Genomic DNA, 20,569 nt, shown 5'->3' with positions numbered 1-20,569 from the left:
AGAAAACATTACTGAAGATGGGCTTATATTGAGCAAAAAAAAAAGTAAAGGTAAGAATATTCTTTAAATTCTGTACTTTGTGGTGGCTGAAAAAAAAAAAATTATATGATTAGCTAATATTTATACAGCTGTATAATTTTTATAATTGTTTTTGATGAATAAGAAATTTTACAAATATTGTTTATATAAACGCATTTTATTACTATTATATTCATGTTTTTGTTTGTTAGACTGGGACTGTATTTCACATTAACTTTTTAATACTACAAAAAAGCAACAGATCAATATTCATTTTATTAATTTTACAGCAATTATTTAACATAATTCTTAGAAAATATTTACAAAAAATAATTTTATAAAAAAAAAACAATACGATCCAACACCAAGATTTATTCTTAAAGAATCTTTGAGTTTACGTGCTACAGAAGTTATTCATGAATAACAGAACACATTTTTAGCCAATTTAAATCCTTGTTTCCTTATTAATTAATTAATATAGATTTTCATCACAAGAAGGTATTTCTAAAACAAATAAAAGGAATTATTCTCAATTTACATCTTTGATGTAATTTACCAAGAAATAAAGGCCAAAAAAATTAGTTATCAACTTCAACTTTAATTTAATAAAATACATATTTAATTCAATAACCTGGGTGATGTTTTGCAGAGTGATGCTTTACACCCCTCTTCAAAATTACATTACATTACCTGTAAACAATCACTAATCGTACAAGCTTATATGAGAATATTTTATTTCATAATTAGGATCGACAACAATTTTTTGGTACGTACACTGCATGCCTGGTAAACAATAAAAATTGAGAAATTCTTGTCTGCAAATCTTATTTTCTTGTTATGCTGTTTTAGATATTTAATTGTAATGATGATTAAATTATCGATTTAATTATAATGTTTTCAGATATTTAATTATTTAGTTATTCTTTTAATATAGTGACAAAATAAATCATTATAAAATGGACTTATTCACTTTAACAATAAATCAAAGTATAAATATAAACTGTTAATTATGGATTATACCAGTCTAAGAATAACAATGTAAATGCCATAACTAATAAAAAAAATAATATGTAAACTCGCAAACTTGCACTGCTTTCAATAGCTTGACGAATGTGTTGATTTGCATCTTTTAAATTTTCAGTTGTTCCGATAAGTGTAGTGCCAATACGTTCTATATCACGCTCTTGTTCCAAAACCTTCTCAGTAAAAATTTCTTGAAGTTCAGCTATCTTAACCACTTTGCTCTCGATCTGTCTGACCTGAGAAATAAAGCAATAAAATGCTTAATAAAAAAAAAGTAACAAGTCACACTCATAAATATCTGGATTATATTTAGAATAAACTACACATTCACAGTTCTCTAATTTTATGAGATTCTATTTTATTAGAAAGTTGTAATTCATCTAGTTTATTTGATAAATTTATAGAGATACAGTTAATAGTAGAAGTTAATAAAATAAAAGCCACTTTGATGTAAGAGACTGAACTAACAAAAACTGCTATCTTGGAGTGTTCTTCGGTTAATCTTAATCCCATATGCTAAAAATCGTCTTTGAAAATCAAATTTAATTATATAATAATTAGTTAAATACAAATTATATTTAAAACTGAGGGAACACTAATAACTGAAAAAAAATCCTTTGTTTAGTTCATATAATTTCCACTGTTAAGTACCACCATAAATTTACATACATCTTTCCATATGTATATATCTTTTTAAAAGATCACTAACATACTGTCCACCTTTTGGAAACACTGTATGATCATGAAAAGTTCTTCTTATGTAATACCTGATATACTGATAAACAAATTTCATAAAAGAGGAATACATCATAACATACAGCCTGGTACTTGAAATCTGTCTGTTCTTCAGTGGGTGTAGTGACAAAACTAAAAGGTCAACTGTCAAAAAACTAAATACCTCATATATTTATTAAAATTTGCAAATAATATCTTTGCAAACATGTTTCAAAGTATTAACAAAAGCAGATTATTATTTATAAAAAATTACATAAGATAAATACAAGTATTTTCAGGGCATGAATTTATAACAGTGTATTTTCTAATAACGACGTTTTGAACCTAAATTTATTGATTACAAAAATTCTATTCAATTCAAGAATATTTATGAATACTGCAGCAGTTTCCATAAAAATAAATATGTTAAATAATTCAGGAAATTAAGCAGTCTACTGACTATTGTTTCTGCATGTATTTTTAATCTTCCATGCAGTAACTTTTAAATAACTTTTTCTTAAATATTGACAACACTAGCTGAGGATGATACTTTGGAATTGTAAACATATAATTGTTTACAAAGGAAATTATTTTTAAGTATCAAATAAAATACAAAAGTTAAATAGGTTGCAACACTTACTATTAAATAATACATACATTTTTGAATGCAAAATAACTTTCAAACATTAAAAAACTACTCAAACAACTAAACAGCAAGGAAACTTTAACAATTAAAGTTAAAAGGAATGTCAAGTTACATTCCTGAATGAAATATACCATCAATATAGAAAAATACTGCCATTTTCATGAAACAAGTATTTTGCAGAGCATATTAGTAAATTTTCTCAGGTTCACAGAAGCTGAAAATTTGACAAACTATATAAGCTAATAGAAGTGGATTCCGCTAATACCAGGATTAAAGAAAAGCTGCAGGGGTTGAAAAGACTTCAATTTAATGACAAACTCTTTAGAGTTACTGTGGTTAAAGTAATGTCACTCTCAAGATTGGTCAGCCTGGACCTGCACAAGAATCACTTCATCTACACAACATAAATCTCATTTTCATATCATAGAACAGTTAAAATAGCTTTTCGGTAGAGGATCCACTTCTTAAGGTAAAAATTTTATAATCAATATGGAAATAATATCAATGGTCTACATTAATGAACTTATGGCATGGTAAAGAGCAAAATGGAATATTGTATTATGCTTGAAATTCAATAATTCCAATATGCAGAATTGCAAACTTATGGAATCTACTGGGATGTGACTTGTACAACTCTCAGAAAAGTTTTCTGGATGAATGTTATTGCATAATTCATGAGGTAATTCTGAAAAAGCTACTCCTAACAAAAAACTACGATGCACTTTCTAACAGTGCTTAAATTACACTGATAAAAATAATTTTTGTTTCCTAATATGCGATACACGATTTTAATCTGTTTTTTGATACTGAAAACGAATATGAACTCAGAATCTTTCTATCACCCACCATTTTTGAAAAATTTTTTAATTTTATTATTTATTTATTTTTTTAAAAATTTTATTATTTGATTATTTCATTTTTCAACGTATAGTTAGCTCCTATAATGTATTTTGTTTCCTCATTTTTTTTTTTGTTTAACTTGGTCAACATAATTTGTAAGCTTTAAATAAACAATACTAGACAAAGAATTAAATCATATCATAGTCACATATTATGACATCATATCTAATACTGAAGAGTGAGCCTTCATGTACAAGATTAATCATGTCTGTGCAGGTCAAAACATATAGCTGAAAACACAGCTGTGTTGTTTGTATTAAGCACTAGATTTAGGAATGAATTAATTTTGTTCAATCTTATTGCTGTCTTAAGTTTGTTAACAGTACAGTGTTATAATGCCTTGAAATTGTGTAAATGATGTGGATGCCTTTTGTTATGTATGTGGTGAGTTTACCATAAAATCAAATAGAAAAAACATTACACCTTTAATTAAAAAAGCATATCATTTTTACTTTCACTGTAAAATTGGTGATCAGGATAAGATGTGGGCTCCTCATACAGTGTGCACTAATTGTTCTGTTTATTTAAGAGGATGGCTGAAAGGTACACAGAAAGCTTTGCCATTTGATGTACCTATGGTTTGGCGTAAACCAAAGGATCATAAAACAGACTGTTACTTTTGTTTAACAGATGTGTCTGGAATTTCTAAAAAATCTAAACATACTGTAAAATATCCTTCATTGCAATATGCAATCAGACCTGTACCTCACAGTGAAATTATTCCAGTTCCTAAGCCATCTGTGAATGTGTTTCGAAAGCAGCGATGAAGAATCAGGCAGTACTGAAGAAGACAACAATGAAGAAGACAAATGATTTTGAATTATCTTCCAACAAGGCACATCTTATATCACAAGGTGAATTAAATGACTTGGTTAGGGATTTAAATTTATCAAAAAACAATCTGAACTGTTAGGATCAAGGGAGCAAGGTTGGGATTTACTTTAAAAAATACAGAAATTTTGGGCTTTTGGAGCTGATAAAAAAAACTTTCTCAGTACTTTATTGATGAAAATAATTTGGTTTACTGCAGAAATATTGATGAGCTTATTTTGCACTTAGGACAAGTTCATAAACTTGAGGACTGGCGCCTTTTCATAGATTCATTCAAGTATAGTTTAAAAGTGGTTCTACTACACAACGATAACAAATATCCTTCAATACCAATTGCTTATGGTATTAATTTGAAAGAGACATAAAATGTGATGAAAGACGTTCTTGAAAAAATAAATTATAAAAAACATAGCTGGAACATATGTAGTGATTTGAAAGTTATAGCTATTTTGTTAGGCATGCAGTTAGGCTATATAAGTACATGTGTTTTCTTTGCCAATGGGACAGCCGAGCTATGGATAAACATTATATTACCAAAGAGTGGAAAAAATGACAACTCCAAATGGGAAAAATATTATTCATGAGCCCTTAATTGAACCTAAAAAAATATTTTTACCTCCTCTCCAGATCAAGCTAGGACTAATGACAAATTTTGTAAAAGCAATGAAGAAGGATAGTCCTGGATTTTTGTACATCAGGCTGAAATTTCCAAATGTAAGTGAAGGAAAAATTAAAAAAGGAATGTTTGCTGATCCTCAAATAAGAGAGTTGATCAAAGATGATGTATTTACTCAATGTTAAATAATGTAGAAAGTGCAGCTTGGGCTTCATTTAAAGATGCTTGCAAAACGTTTCTCACTAAACAAAAATCTGACAATTATCACAATATTGATAATCAACTTTTTACTTCATACAGAGATATGGGATATAATATTCTTTAAAATATTGTATTATTTTTAAAAATACATTTCCTTTGCTCAAATCTGGATTTTTTGTGACGAACACAATGAATGTTTCCATAAAGACATTTCAGTAGTGGAAAGCTGCTATAAAAAGAAATGGAATACTAACAGGCTAACCGATTACTGTTGAACATTAATTCGGGATGTGCCTGAGGCTATTTATAAAAGAAAAGCATCAGCAAAATAATTCTAATGCAGCTATGGCCATGCAAAATTATAAATTTACAGTTTTTAACTATATTTTCCCTTAATTTTTTTCAAGTGTAATTTATTTAAAACTGGGGCGATAGAAAAATTGTATTTACAGATCTGTAATGTATGCAAAAATGCTATTCAAGAAATGATATCACACTTACAGAAACATTATAAAGATTTTTTTTGCCTATCAGTGTTAGCTTTCAATATATTTCTAATTTCAGTAACGAATGGTTTTTAACATTTAATTCTACTTAAGTATAAGGATACAAAAATAACAGTAGTACTACTTGTATTATTTTTTTTTACAAAATTTAAGAATTTTATTAGTACTGTATTTTACATTCAAAAACATAAAATTCTTTACTTATACATATAGTTTACCTGCATAGATAGTAACATTTAGTTCTGTTTATATAGGTTTCATTTTAAGAAGGCAATTATTAACACTTTGGAACTATAAGAGCTACAAGAATCATGAAATTTCTTTATTTTTATGGGAATCAAAAATATGATATCTCATTTTTTATGTCCTGTCTACATTTTTCTAATACAGCACAAAAAGTAATTTTTAAAAATGGCACTTCCATTTTTAATGAAATTTTGGGTGAAACACACCATTTAGGATTTTCATACTCTCATGGATTTCATTCTAAATACAACCATACAGGTGCTATAGCTAATTAAGGCTGGTGAAATTAATTACATATTAGATAAGAGAGAAAAATATCTATTTTACAAACAGGTTTTCTGCAATGAAAACATAACATCATGTAATGTATATTTTTAAGTACTATTTTTATTTTAAAACAAATTTCGGTACTTATGTATTAACACCGCCGCAGCTACAGCTTTATTTAAAAACAAAGTAGTCAATCGGATTTTGGTGGAAAATGAACAGTCTCTTTATTAATTTTAATAAATGGTTATTTATATTTATTTATTTTATAAATATATAACCAAACTTAACCTACGCTCGCTAACCTTGACTGTTAACGAGCGAGCGAGTGACTAATTAACACTGTAATTTTTTGAGTATTTATTTAATAAATTCAGTAATTATTGTAATTATTTATTATTTAAATAATCAAAACACTCCTGTTAATTACTCAAGGTTAGCGAGTGAAGCGAGCGTAGGTAAAGTTTGGTTATATACTTATAAGATAAATAAATATAAATAACCATTTATTAAAATTAATAGAGACTGTTTTGAATCTATGTTAAACTCTATATCGGCCCATTTTCCACCGAAATCTGATTGACTACTTTGTTTTTAAATAAAGCTGTAGCTGCGGTGGCGTTAATATGTAAGTACCCAAATTTCTGTAATAAATAATTACTAGTCCATATTACGTAAAAATTAAGACAAACCCTACTCTTTTATAACAAAGACCATACCTTGAGCAAACAAATGGCTAACTGCAGTACATACATGTACATAAAAAAACAAAATACTGAACTACTGTACAATAGAATAAATAAAAATCAAACAGAATTCTTTTAATTCACAAGGTAACTCACAACAAAAGCCCAAAATGTATTGTAAATAAAAGCATGTGCTCTTCTGTAAATATCAGTCATAGCCTTACACAATGTATTATGATGAACGTTTGTTCAGGATTTTCATTATTTTATCTCTTCTCAAAGAATACACAAGATTCTTTTTCAGCTTAATTAAAGTAGATACAGAAATGAAGAGGAACATGTTGACTTATTTAAAGGTGGCCAATTCTCAAATTTGGCATAGTATCCTTATGGGTTTTGTAGCATTTCTATATGTATACTGATTTTCTTAGTGGTACATCCCATCACATTTCAGATACTGCCTACATATGACCACAATTTTCGGATTTTTTATTATTCACAGACGATTACCAAACTAACAATCTTCCTCTATGTATGTGGGAGTGTACAATATCATGCTGTCTGTAGCTACACTCCTACTCTTAGGGAAGAACCAGTGATATGAGACATGTGCTAAAAATAAACAATCAAAGATGGTTACTTTTATGTAGCCTTACACATGGATACCAAAAAAATTGAGTTGATACAACACATGATCCAGTTAAATTTAATACGAAAAAACTCAATACAGTAAAAATTTCTGGTAGTCTCAAAACATAGTAAGTAATAGTCTATCGATTAAAAAATGTGCGGGTTAAGCATACTGGTTCACTGAATAAATCTTTTAACTGTACCTTTCCAAATAATTTGGATATTGTTGTCTCTTTGTAATGCTTGTAGTAGAAGTATAAATGCCAACTAGTCAAAATGAGGATAAAGCAACTGAGGTAAAGTAAAATCAAAAAGAAAAGAAAGAAGATGTAGCTGACAACTGTTGTAGGATAATAATGAGAGATTAGAATGCTGTGGTAGGGGGAAAGAAGATAAATAGGAAAATATGGACTTTGATGATTGGGAGTTTATTTCTCTATGGTGAGAAACAAGAACACTATGAAAAAGAAGAACTGGAGAAATTTGAAATCTGGGTACAGAGGAAACTGGAGAAATTCAACGAACAAGCAAACTGAAAACTGAAGAACTAATATGTAATGAATGAGAATAGAAGCTTAATCAGAACAATTAAAAATAGGAAAGCAAATCGATTGGGCTATATCATGAGAAGATTAATTAAAACAATGCTAGAAGGATAAAACAGGTAAAAGAATAAAAAAAGAAAGGCTGGAAAAAATACAGATGACATTAAGGAATTGAGGATATCAGAAATTCAAAAGCTGGGGATATAGAAGAATGGAGAAACCCACCGGTTTGGTCTAGTGGTGAACGCGTCTTCCCAAATCAGCTGATTTGGAAGTCGAGAGTTCCAGTGTTCAAGTCCTAGTAAAGTCAGTTATTTTTATACGGATTTGAATACTAGATCATGGATACCGATATTTTGGTGGTTGGGTTTCAATTAACAAGACATCTCAGGAATGGTTGAACTGAGACTGTACAAGACCTCTGAAGTAATACCTGAACGGTAATTCCCAGAGGCTAAACAGAAAAAGTAAGTAAGAGAAGAATTAAGAACTAAGTGTAAGGAAAGTGCTTCAGGGCAGATAACCACATGATGATGATTATGAAGTAATTCTCTAATAATGTCAATATTTATAAAAATAAGATTGACCAAGGGAATTTTTATATAATAGTTTATGAAGAATATTTCATTGAAAAATTAAATATTAAAATGGATCTCTAAATATTACATTATAATTCCCTTGTAAGTACTGAAAATTCTACTTAAAATGTAAAATATTTTAGTTTCAAATTCTAATTTTGTACATTATTGAATAAAAGAAAACGTCCATTTTCAATAAAGGAATCCATTGATGATAACACTTAGCTGACCATGACAATCTTTGTGATGTAGCTCTCATTTTATACTTTTCTATTGTATACTGGTTGCAGTAAACTTGATACTAAATATTAAACTTTCCCTCTTTCTTTTATTTTGTCTTAAAAACAAATAACACATGTTTTAACAAAATGAGTTTACTAAGAGTTTTTATCTTACATTTGTAAGATACAAAAGACTGAGACTTTTGAAATGAGAGTATGGAAAAGGATGGAGAAAAAATGGATGGATAAAATGAAGACTTAGGAAGAATATATAGCCCATATAAACAGGATTAAAGCAGAAGCACTAATGTGGGAAGTACACAAAAGAACTGGTTAGGATATGTGGTTAGAGGAAATGAAGACTTGACATCTGCATTAGAAGGGTCAGTAGTAGTAAGAAGAAGAAGAACAAAGTTAATAGATGAGATGAAGATTGGAAACTACAAGAGGATGAAGGAGAGTGGCATAAGGGACCAGGCAGAACACCAGATGATTATTATTATGTAAAATACATAAATACAAAAACACGTAATTAATTGAATGAAAAATTAGAAAAAAAAACACACGACAAAAATGTTAAACACTTAATCAGTTATTCAATTTATGAAATACAGATACATAATTATACCAATCTCTTTTAAACTATCAGTAGAAACATCAAGAGACCTCTCTTTCCATGGCTTTATATCTGCTGCATTTTTTATAACATAATTACAAACTAAAAGTTACAAACTTTTCAATTATATATATATATATAAAGAAAAAAATCTTTAAAGGTACAATTCTTCCAAAAAGTTAAAAATATTCATTGGTTTATGAAAAAAAAAAAATAAGGCTGGACAATTTCATTTTATGTTTAAATAAATAAACACTTTATTAATTTTATAAGCTCTTCTATTACATAATTTTATTACATTTTTTTCCTTTGAGGGTATGTTGAAGAGTGTGTTTACGTGCCACCACAACCAATAACTTTGGTTCAGCTACAGGAACACATTACAGCTGCATTTATGACCATCAACAGGGATACGTTAACGCATGTGAGGCCTGAACTTGACTACTGCATAGATGTGTGTCATGTGACAAATGAAGGCCATATTGAACATTTATGGAAAGACTGAAACTTGGAGAGTTTCTGTTTACTTTCATGTATCATTCATAATTTAATTAAACTATTTTTCTAAATAAAGATTTTTAAAATCTAATAAATCATTTGTAATCACTTTGTATATTATTCTTTTTTCTTAACATTTCATTATAATTCTTTATAAGTAGTGAATAAGCAAGAACTAAATACAATCCTGAATTTTGTACGCTAATGAATATAAATGAGTAATTAGGAATATAAAACAGTAATTTGAAAAAAAATTAAAATCCTTTTTACTAACTTCAGAATTATTAAAGTTTCCAAATATTGTTTTTACTACGATTTTATATTTTTAAATTATTATTATTATTAAATAATTAACATATCTGACGTTTACACGTTAAAAAAATGTTAATAAACAGTCAACACTATTAACATGTATAATGCTTTTATAATTTTCTGATGGATGACAGCCAAATATGGACACTGGGAGTAAAGAGATGATGAAACAGTGAACTAGATCATAAGAAGCTGTATGAATTGACAAAGATACCCTGTATTAAAACAGAGGATAAATTCTAAGACCAAATTTAGGATTACTTATGACTGTTGTGAAATTTAAAAATTTAAACTTTTTGTATTCATTCAGAATTTCTGTTAATCACCTAAAAAAAATTTATACATTTAGTACTTTAAATGAGCCCTTACACTCTTCCTAAGTTTTCTATAAATTTAAAAATTATAACTCCTCAAAGTTCAGTTATCTTATAATATTAGAGAATTTATAATAAATTCTAAATTCTCTTAAATATAATTACTATTACTCTTTTTTACAATGTCAGTAACTTTAGTTGTTATGATCATTAGCTACAATAAATAGCAGTGATGATGAAATTGTATGCATAATTGTTTAGTTAAGATGATCTCTACAGGAACCTATTTATTTTCCAGGAACCACAAATTTGGTTATGATTACAGGATAAATTCAATGTTGATCAGTCAACTAGCTGGAGGGTATTGTTTACATTACGAAAACAGAGTAGCTTGGCATAGACTGTTAATGGACAGTGATTTAATGTAATTTGGAAAATGGGGCTATATAGGTTGAATAATCTTTAAAATAGAGATTATCTATTAAAAAATTATATTGTCAGTAATTATAATAGCTAAAACATATATGCATACATTTTTTGAGTATGAGCACTGGTTATCATGGATGAGACAGATTGACATTACTGCATTTCCATAGAAATGTCAAATGACAGTTTAACACATAAACACCACAAACGATTTAATACAGGATTACATCCTTTAATTGAGTGGTCTAAGAATCTTAAACATGGTAAAAAATTTGCACCAAAAAGGAGATGACCCATGACCAACTCATAATCAAGGTAACTTTGTTACTCAGTATGAAAGTTAGTGCCTGTGAGAACTGTTATAAGATATTCGCAAACAATGAAGAATTGTATTTTTACTTTAACAGGGGGATTGTTATACTTAAGTTAGAATCATTACTTCCAGACAGTATAGTTGCCAAGAAAGTGACTTTCACACACAAGTTAGGGTCAATAACAATGAAATGCCTGAAGTGGGACATTCTGTTGGGACAATCACAGAGGAAACTCACACAGCTCTTTTCAACATGGTTAGAAAAAAAGTTCTTATGTGGATGACATGATTGTGTTGATGCTGAAGGAAAGTTTTGGGATTGATATGCCATGTATGTTGACTGAATGCAAATTAGAATCTAGGCTGGGCTCCGAAAGTTCCTCCAGAAATGAGATGGGCATACCTCTTTGCTTTTGTCTTATAAACCACTACAATTCATGGTTGGTAAAATAATTTAAAGGATTTTTTAAACCCTGGAGGTTATAAGGAGTTTGTGTTTGCAGATGATGAAATGCTGCTGGTTGGGGGTGACTATGGAAATGAGGTTTGCAAGATTGTAGATGATTTTACAGGGCTTATATTTGATACTGAGGTTCCACAAAAACTTTATGGTGTTACAGGAGTTCTCTGTCCTATTCAAGAAATCCATTAGCAAAATTGTATAACGGAACATTAGGAATATTCAACAAAAGATAAGTAGTAAGTGGAATAACTTTTAGATAAAAAATAACTTAACTTCAATGCATGTGGTTTCCAGAAGGGCACGTAATTTACTCAGGAAGCTTGTTAGCATAATTAGTGTAAAATGTAAATTTACTTCCTTTAATCAATTCATACTGTATGTACCATGCTTTTGCAAATGCTGGAAGTGATATGGTTCATCCATTTAGGCTGATCTGCCAGAGGTTGTTAACTAACAAACCAATAATCATATTAGGATTTTATACCAGATATATATATCTTCTCAAGATCATCACATTAATATCATATCAGACATTGATTTTAAAGTCCAAGTAGACAATTTAATTTCAAAAATTCATTCCTTTACATTTCTTTGTTCAGTTTATGTTTAGTATAAAGTTTTAAGCCTTATAAATATTGTCAGCAAAATCATGCAGAGTCTGACATCTGAAGTTGGAAAAATTATAGAAAATCGTAATTATGTTTAACAATTAAATATTTTTCTAACGGATCAAAAAAAAAAAAAAATTAAAAAACTGCACATGAAGTAGCAAGCAGACCTTGATGTTGATCCTAGTTTCCCAAATATACACAAAAGAATAACAAATTTACAATTAAAACTGAACGACACCAGCTGATAACCACAATATTGATGGCAAAACTTTATTTGAAGAATCTAAAAACTTGCAAAGTTTTATCAAAAACAGTTTTCTCCGCAGGATGTTTTAAATTACATATACGAAAACAAATTAACCTATAATTCTGAATACTGCCACTGCACTGCATGTTTATTTATCACTACCAGTACCCTTAGTATCAGGGGAAAGATCATTTTCAAAATTAAAACGAATGAAAAATTATTTCCGCTAAACAGTGTTTGGAGAGCACCTACCATAACAGACTTGATCAATGATTTTTATTGAGAATGACGTAATGGATTCAGTATATATAAAAGAAACGATTAAAACTTTTATGGTGGCAAAAGCAAAACTGATAAATAAATATATATATTTTATTTTATTTTTAATTCAGTTTAGTAGTTTATTTTATTACATACAGTTATAAAAAATAGTTTAATAATATCTTTTAACTTATTTTTATGTTTATGCAAATAAATATATATATATATATATATATATATATATATATATATATATATATGTTCTTTTTTTTATAAATTTTGAGGTGTTTTTATTTCCAAGCATTTTCTACTCTGTAATAAAATTAATTTTTATGTATATGTTTTAACAAAAGCATAAGCCATTTACCCACAGCATGGGACTGTAAAACTGCCGTGTAGTTTTAGTGTCAACAGATGGAAAATTTCCATCTGTACAAAGACTGCATTTGTATATACTCTTTACAAATCATATGAAATTAGAAGCAACATTCAATAATATAGAAACATAAAAAATTTGGTAATTTCATACGTCAATGTTGACCAGTAGGTAATATTGCATTTAAGCATATAGTTTGTTAGTTAAGTGGTTGCTTAAGTATGCAGAGTTTTCTTCAGGCTATAGTCAGATGGAGTATGTAATTAGAAAAAAGTGCTGGCTGTAATATGATAACTAGTTTGTAAAGAAACAAATTTACTGCTTTGTTTCTGTTACTGCACAAACCAGTTAGAAATCCCATTAAAATCCTTCTGCCATGTAAGCGCCTTGCTGTCTATTTCCTGTCATGTAGTAATTAATTTCAGGTGAATGACTCATTACAAACTGAGGGAACTCTGTAACAATCCTATATGGCTTAGCAAAAAACAATCTAAAAAAGGTAAGAGAAATATGTGCTTTACGAAGAAAAATATGTTTACATAGTAGGTATGATAGAAATGTTGAAGTATGACTGGAGCTGTCCTTAACAGTGGGCATTATCCTATTATCCCTAAGTATTACAGATAGGTCTCAAAAATTTTATTAAATTTTTTTGTTATATTATTTTCTTATTACTGTAGAGTCACTAAATTCCAAGTAACTAAGTCAATGTGGCTACAATATCAACAATTAAGAGTATCAAACTATGAACAGAAAATGCACACAAATACAAAAACAAAACTGCAGAGGTAATAATCAGATAAAAACCAATAACGAGCATGATCATCATACACACAATGTGAAAAGGTTAGGCACTCATTTATAAAAATGGATAATATTTTTATCAATTAAAATTATGCAAAATGAAATCAAATCAGATACTCATAAGAGAAACTTAAAAATTAGTTTCAATAAATCACATACACAACAACAAACAGCAAACTACAATTTGGATATGTTTTTAACCGCAAGAAAAAAACTTGCTTTGAGAATATAGCCACAAGTGTTTCAAATTAAATATCCAATTTTTTTTTAAGTTTTAGAATAAACTTAATACCACAATCAATTTTGCATATCTTTAAACGTGAGTGATATAATAATAATAATTTATTTTCCAAACTAAGAATACACTTTTTAAGACAAACAATACAATTTCATTTACAATATACAACATAGTAAATGTTGTATATACACTAAACATAGTGTTTAGTGTTAACATACACTAAAGTAAATGTAGATTTACTTTTAGGGGTTATTTTGAGTTTCAGTTGAAATGAGCAACCACAAACATAATGAAATGTAAATTCCACATTATTTACTCTATTTCAAATTCAGAGTTTAAAATAGAAAAAAAAACAATGACAATGTTTAAATTGCATACATTAAAACAAAAAGGAAATGTCTTATTCAATAATGAAATTTCCTTGAAATATCATGAAATGATAATATCAGTTGAAGGCTATAAAACTGCTTTCTTTTATAATGAAGATAAGGATGTGTTATTACACACTGATTTTTTTTAATAGGAAAGACTTTTTTTAAGTTTTTGTAACAAGTAAGGCTGATGTTAATTACAATGTTTCATAAAATAAATAAAGTAGAAGAAACAAATGTCTGGGAAGATTAAAATAGAAGTAGTTAAAAAATGAGGATATAAATATTTTCAGATTGAAGGATTAGCAATAAACTGTAAACTGAGAAAAGCAATAAATCAAATCATCACAAAATAATATATAAAAAAAGCCCACAAAGAAATGCATAATTTTCCCAGCTTTGTTTTATTTTCCTAATATAAAAAACTGAACTATAAGAAATGAATAAAGGATGATAAAAAAAAAGAAACGAAGGATTTAAACAAACAGAACAGCTTACTAACTATCCAAACAGCAGTGTTGCTCAGAAACCAAAGAACTTAATTTAAAAAGTAAGTAATTTAAAAACATACAAGTGTAATTTTAGGAGGTCTCTTGTCCTTATCCCTTTACGGGAGTTTGAATAAGAATAAATACCATCAGAAAGTATGTTCACTACCTAAGGAGCATAAAATGTAAAAAAAATTTACCTACACTAAGTAAAATTTTGAGAAATGGGACCCATAAGGTTTGTATCTACTTACCCCCTTGTCAAATTATGACTACAATTACATGACATCAATGCTCCACATACAGAGATCATATGCCAAATTTCACCCTAATTAGTCCATTAGATATCTGGTACAATTGCAGGGGTCATGAAGTGTCAAGATGGAAACCTAGCATGCAAAATTTGACCCAATTAGGATAGTTTCCCTTACATAAACTCTATATAGCAATATAGTATAACTATCATTCAAGACTATGTATTATACGGCCATATTATGTATATATACTACGGCCATACATATCTCTTTATAGCCAAGAAAATAATACAAACAAAAAATATGAATATTTATTTATTTTTATTACTCTACTTTCTCTTCAAGCTTAAATGTTAAAAAATTTATGTCAAAACTCAAAAAAATAGACATTTACTAGGCAACAAATTTAAAACTAAAAATTTGAAGCTACAGAGTTTGAGTTTTTTCATTATCTGAAAAGAGAGATCAATAACATGTCCAGAAATAAATTTTCATATACAACAAAAATTTCACGCACAGAGACAATCTTACAGTTAATAGCAAATAAAAAGATATTTACAAAATAATTTAAAAATCACACAGCTGTAATTGTTTTAAGTTTAATGTATCAACTGATATACTTAATTAGATAAGGTTCTATGTGTTTGCTAAGAATAAATGAATCAAATACATTTGAATTGAATAAATTCAATTCAATTTTTAAAAAAATAAAAAACTGATTAATTCATTAGTTTAAAAAAAAAATTTTTTTTAGAAATGTAAAAAAAATTCCTAAATTTTCATAATGATTAAATTTTTTTTTTTTACCTCATCAGTCAAGTTGTTTAATTCATTATATAACTGTTCATTTTCACTTTCAAACATCTGAAGTTCCTCAGCTGAAAGTTGATCATCTTCTAAAAAAGGTGAAATCTCAGATTCAATGTGCTTTTTATTATGCTTTGTACTGCTGGAACTACTAATACTACTACTGCTATTGTTTGTGTTTATATAATTATTATCAATATTATTATTGTTAAAACTATTACTGTAATTATCCTTATTACTAATATTACTGTCAGAAGAGATTTTACACAAATACATTTGAATTGAATAAATTCAATTCAATTTTTAAAAAAATAAAAAACTGATTAATTCATTAGTTTAAAAAAAAAATTTTTTTTAGAAATGTAAAAAAAATTCCTAAATTTTCATAATGATTAAATTTTTTTTTTTTACCTCATCAGTCAAGTTGTTTAATTCATTATATAACTGTTCATTTTCACTTTCAAACATCTGAAGTTCCTCAGCTGAAAGTTGATCATCTTCTAAAAAAGGTGAAATCTCAGATTCAATGTGCTTTTTATTATGCTTTGTACTGCTGGAACTACTAATACTACTACTGCTATTGTTTGTGTTTATATAATTATTATCAATATTATTATTGTTAAAACTATTACTGTAATTATCCTTATTACTAATATTACTGTCAGAAGAGATTTTACACACTTTTATAGTTAATTCATCACTCTTTTTTATATGTTCAACCTCTAAACGTGATAATTTTTGTGTTTCTAATGTTCTTTTCATTCTAATTGCTTTCTGTTCTGAATATATTTTACACACAGTTTTCAAATATTCCTCGATTAAATCTAAAATGTTATCATGATGTTCTAATAACTGTGGCGACCCATCTTCTAAGGCAGATTTTCTTTTAAAATCTAATATTAAATGCGAACAAGTTTTCATAATTCTCTGAGCTCCTGAATCAATTTTATCTCTTTCAAGATCACTCATTCTAGGCACATTGGATAAATGGCTGGCAAAATTTAAATAAGCTTTTCTGTGTTCTAATAAAAAATCCCTTAATCTCGTTATCTGACCTAGAACTTCTTTTGCTTTGTATATAAATTCACTATTTGGTGTTTGCTGTTTTTTATTATTCAGTATTCGGTTTTTATCATTTTCTGTAGATGTAATAACCATTCCAAATGCTTTATTTCTTGTGCGTATTGTTTTAACACATGCTTTGAACAATGTTGTAATGTCCATTTTTACCTGAAATTAAACAATATTCATATATACTTAACATCTAAGGTTGCACCAATATAATATTAATAAAGGCAAGTCAAATTATGTGAACAATATAATAAACAGAATTGTTTAATTGAGAGAAAATTAACTCAACAAATTGTGGAGTTTAATACTAATAATAAATAAATAAATAAATAAATATATATATATATATATATATATATATATATATATATATATATACAGAGTGATTACAAATTAAATAATAGCTTATTAAAAATCTATTTTTTAAGAGTTGAGATGATTACTTACATGTATATATAGAAGAATTCTTTAAGTTTTTATTTATAAATGTTCAATGTTTGGACCATTTGTAATACGACAGATATCAATATGGTAGATGAATTCATCTCAAACACGCGCAAGCATATGCCGGCCAATGGTAGTAACAGAATTTGTGATGTGTTGTCATAAGTCATCGATAACAACAGGAAGGGGCAGTACAAAAACTTTATCTTTTTCATAACCCATAAAAAGTAGTCACAAGGAGTTGTCTGGACTACGTGGTGGCCAACACTTTAACTCCATGTTTTGCTCACTTGCACGGCCAATCCATCATCTGGTAAGGCGTTCATCCAAATAATTTTTGACCTGTAAGTGACAGTGAGGTAAGGCTCTATCTTGTACAAAACAAAGTTGTCACTATCTTCCTTGAGTTGAGACATTAGCCATTCACTTTACATGTCAGATAAATTAGTCCGGTTACTGTCACTTTGTGAAAAAAGAACGGCTCGTATACCCTTTCATGAGGTTCAGTGGCAAAACACGTTCACTTTAGGGGAATCCGTATATGTTATAAACTTTCTCTTGTTTTATCTGTATCCCATATTCTTACATTATGTCTATTAACTTTTCCACTAATGAAAAATGACATTCATCACCAAAAATTACGCAATAAAAAAAGCCATCGTCATTTTCAACACATTTCTGCAACTTCACACAATAATGTTCACGTAAGACTTTATCGTTCGCATTTAAACTTTGTACTAACTGTTATTTATAAGGTGTCATTTTCAAATTTTTCGAAAGAATTTTCCATACAATCAGTCGAGGAATTTGCAATTCTAAACTTACTGATCTAGTCGATTTGCCTGGGCTACATTGATAAACATCAAGAACACGATCAATAAAGTTTTTCTGAAAAGGAGGTCTTCCAGCACTTTTCTTTCTAGACAGACACCCTGCGTTTTGAAACTATTTATTCCAGTCTTAGAGTGATTTTCTTGTTGGTGATGATTTACCACATTTTGTTCTGAAAAGCCGCTGCGTGACAGTAATCAAGTTTATTTTGGCTAATTCGAGCACACAAAAAAGCTTTCTCTACTGCAGTAGCAGCCATCTTGCTTGCCAGACTGGTAATATGACACCTCAATCAGTGACATTAGCAGCAGAGCAGATAAACCAACATAAACTTCAAAGATTCCCTGTAAAACCATGTCATTTCCTGTATTCACATACTCAAGTTTAAGTTTCTATAAGCTACTGAACAAGTATATTTCATTTGTAATCACCTGTATTTTACTAAAATTAATTTTTTTAAGATTCATATTATTCTTTGTACTGTTAAATTATATTTAAATTCGATAAAATAAACCACCTAGTATAGAATACTAAAACACGACATCTTAATTTAATTGAGTATGTGGAATCTTGTGTAAATACTTCATGAAAAATTAAAATAAGATATGTCTTATCTCAATATTCTTACTAGTTGGTTTATTTAACTCTTTGGCACCAGAGGATTTAAATGCCATGACCACTGTGCACTGATGGAGGAGATTTAAATAATTTCAGTACAAAATGCACATCTTTGTTAAAACTTCTATAATACAACCAAAAAAATAGGATTTTTAGGAAATTTTCAACGTTATGCAAAGAAAGGTACATAGATTGTTATATCATCATTAATTAGCTATTATTTTGTTCATATTATTTGTATTTTTGCAATTATCCTATGAAAACTATTCAAAATTGCCATATAAATGACTAATTGTACTCCTAATACCAATATATAATGTAAGGACAATTCTATACACTATCTATTATTATTCTATTCAATTCTACAGTACGAAAAAATTACTACAGCCTTATGCTATCATTAGTGTCACGTAAAAACATACACTACATGCTTTTCACTATGTTGTAAATAAACATACACATCTAACTGAAAATCAAAACCTTCAAATGAATTTATTTCAGGCAAGCTTTGTTAGTATCATGCAGAGTTTACAAGATAATACATCCATCCTGTAAAGCATTTGCCTCTTGCATTCATTAATTGTTAGGCATACTTGTCTGTTTCAACAACAATGGTATTTACTAATTCTTCAGCAAAAAACAGAAGAAATACAGACGGAACTAAATTTATATTTACCTAAGCATTTTGTGGTCCAGAATTACCAACAAATAACTCCCATTGCCCCTGATAATTTCCCATGTCCTCCCAAATAAATGGATGATTTAAATAGTCCTGTACGCTCACTTCACCATCACTATCTTCCTCATCATCAGCAGCATCTAAAACTGCATTGTCAATTTCATAATTCTTACTAATTTCACTGTCAGTGTCACTAACACAAAATAAACTTTCATTGGAATCATTTGAAATTACCTCAAGATCAGCTTCAGTCAAGATTTACTTGAGGAAGCCGTGGTGACAATTGGAAGACTGAATGTGTAGACCTAACCTGGATTCAGAAGCAAGTTCTGTATGGCTCTAGAGCAAAACAAAAGAATACCTGTATAAAGTAACGTATAATTTCTGAACATGCTGGTATGTTTGTTGATCATAAATTTCCTACAATTACTTGCAACTAGAAGACTAACAAGGATAGAATAACATATAATGATAAATGGTATCTGGGATTTTACGTCTTAGATTATGCTAACAATAATGATGCAATACTGTATATAAAAATCATGTTAATGGGGTCACTGACTTATGAAACTGAAGTTCATTATGTCAGCTGTAATGATATGCAGTTAGATTCTTTTAACTTCGATCTTGTAGACATGTGGGCACTGCGAAGTACGTCATGCACTAGTCTGTATTTCTTAGGGAAGTTGGCAGCATAATGTGAAAGTTGAGTCCATATAAAATATTGAGGTTGTTGTCAACGAGCTAATAAAATGTATAAATATATATATACTGTAAAACAGGAAGATTAATACTCAAAGTAAAAATAATAAGAAATTAAAAATTATGGCATTCAAATATCTAAAACACAAAAATTTTCAACATCATAATTCACTATTTAAAAATTGTTATTAATGAGA

At 28.5% G+C, this 20,569-nt stretch overlaps 1 protein-coding gene across 5 annotated transcripts in view; it reads right to left on the bottom strand.

Annotated features, from left to right (window-relative positions):
* Positions 1-275: 275 nt before the first annotated feature.
* The window catches only part of Syx18 (syntaxin 18), a 32,159-nt gene continuing 11,865 nt past the window's right edge, over positions 276-20,569 (bottom strand). The window contains exons 2-3 of one of the 5 annotated variants that reach the window (XM_075353638.1): positions 16,439-17,257; positions 276-1,277 (exon numbers count right to left, since the gene is read on the bottom strand). In XM_075353638.1, coding sequence (XP_075209753.1) covers positions 1,026-1,277; positions 16,439-17,257 — 1,071 coding nt within the window. In that variant the 3' untranslated portion in view covers positions 276-1,025. Of the gene's footprint in view, positions 1,278-15,220; positions 15,348-16,438; positions 17,258-19,667; positions 19,817-20,232; positions 20,415-20,569 lie in introns of those variants that run through there. The other 4 variants (XR_012754686.1, XR_012754688.1, XR_012754689.1 and 1 more) reach the window with 4 other exon arrangements.

This window comes from Lycorma delicatula, chromosome 1 (assembly GCF_047948215.1).
Source record: "Lycorma delicatula isolate Av1 chromosome 1, ASM4794821v1, whole genome shotgun sequence".
In the NCBI taxonomy this organism is placed as follows: Eukaryota; Metazoa; Arthropoda; class Insecta; order Hemiptera; family Fulgoridae; genus Lycorma; species Lycorma delicatula.
The sequence above is the reverse complement of the archived record's forward strand: the minus strand, read 5'-3'. Positions and strand labels throughout refer to the sequence as shown.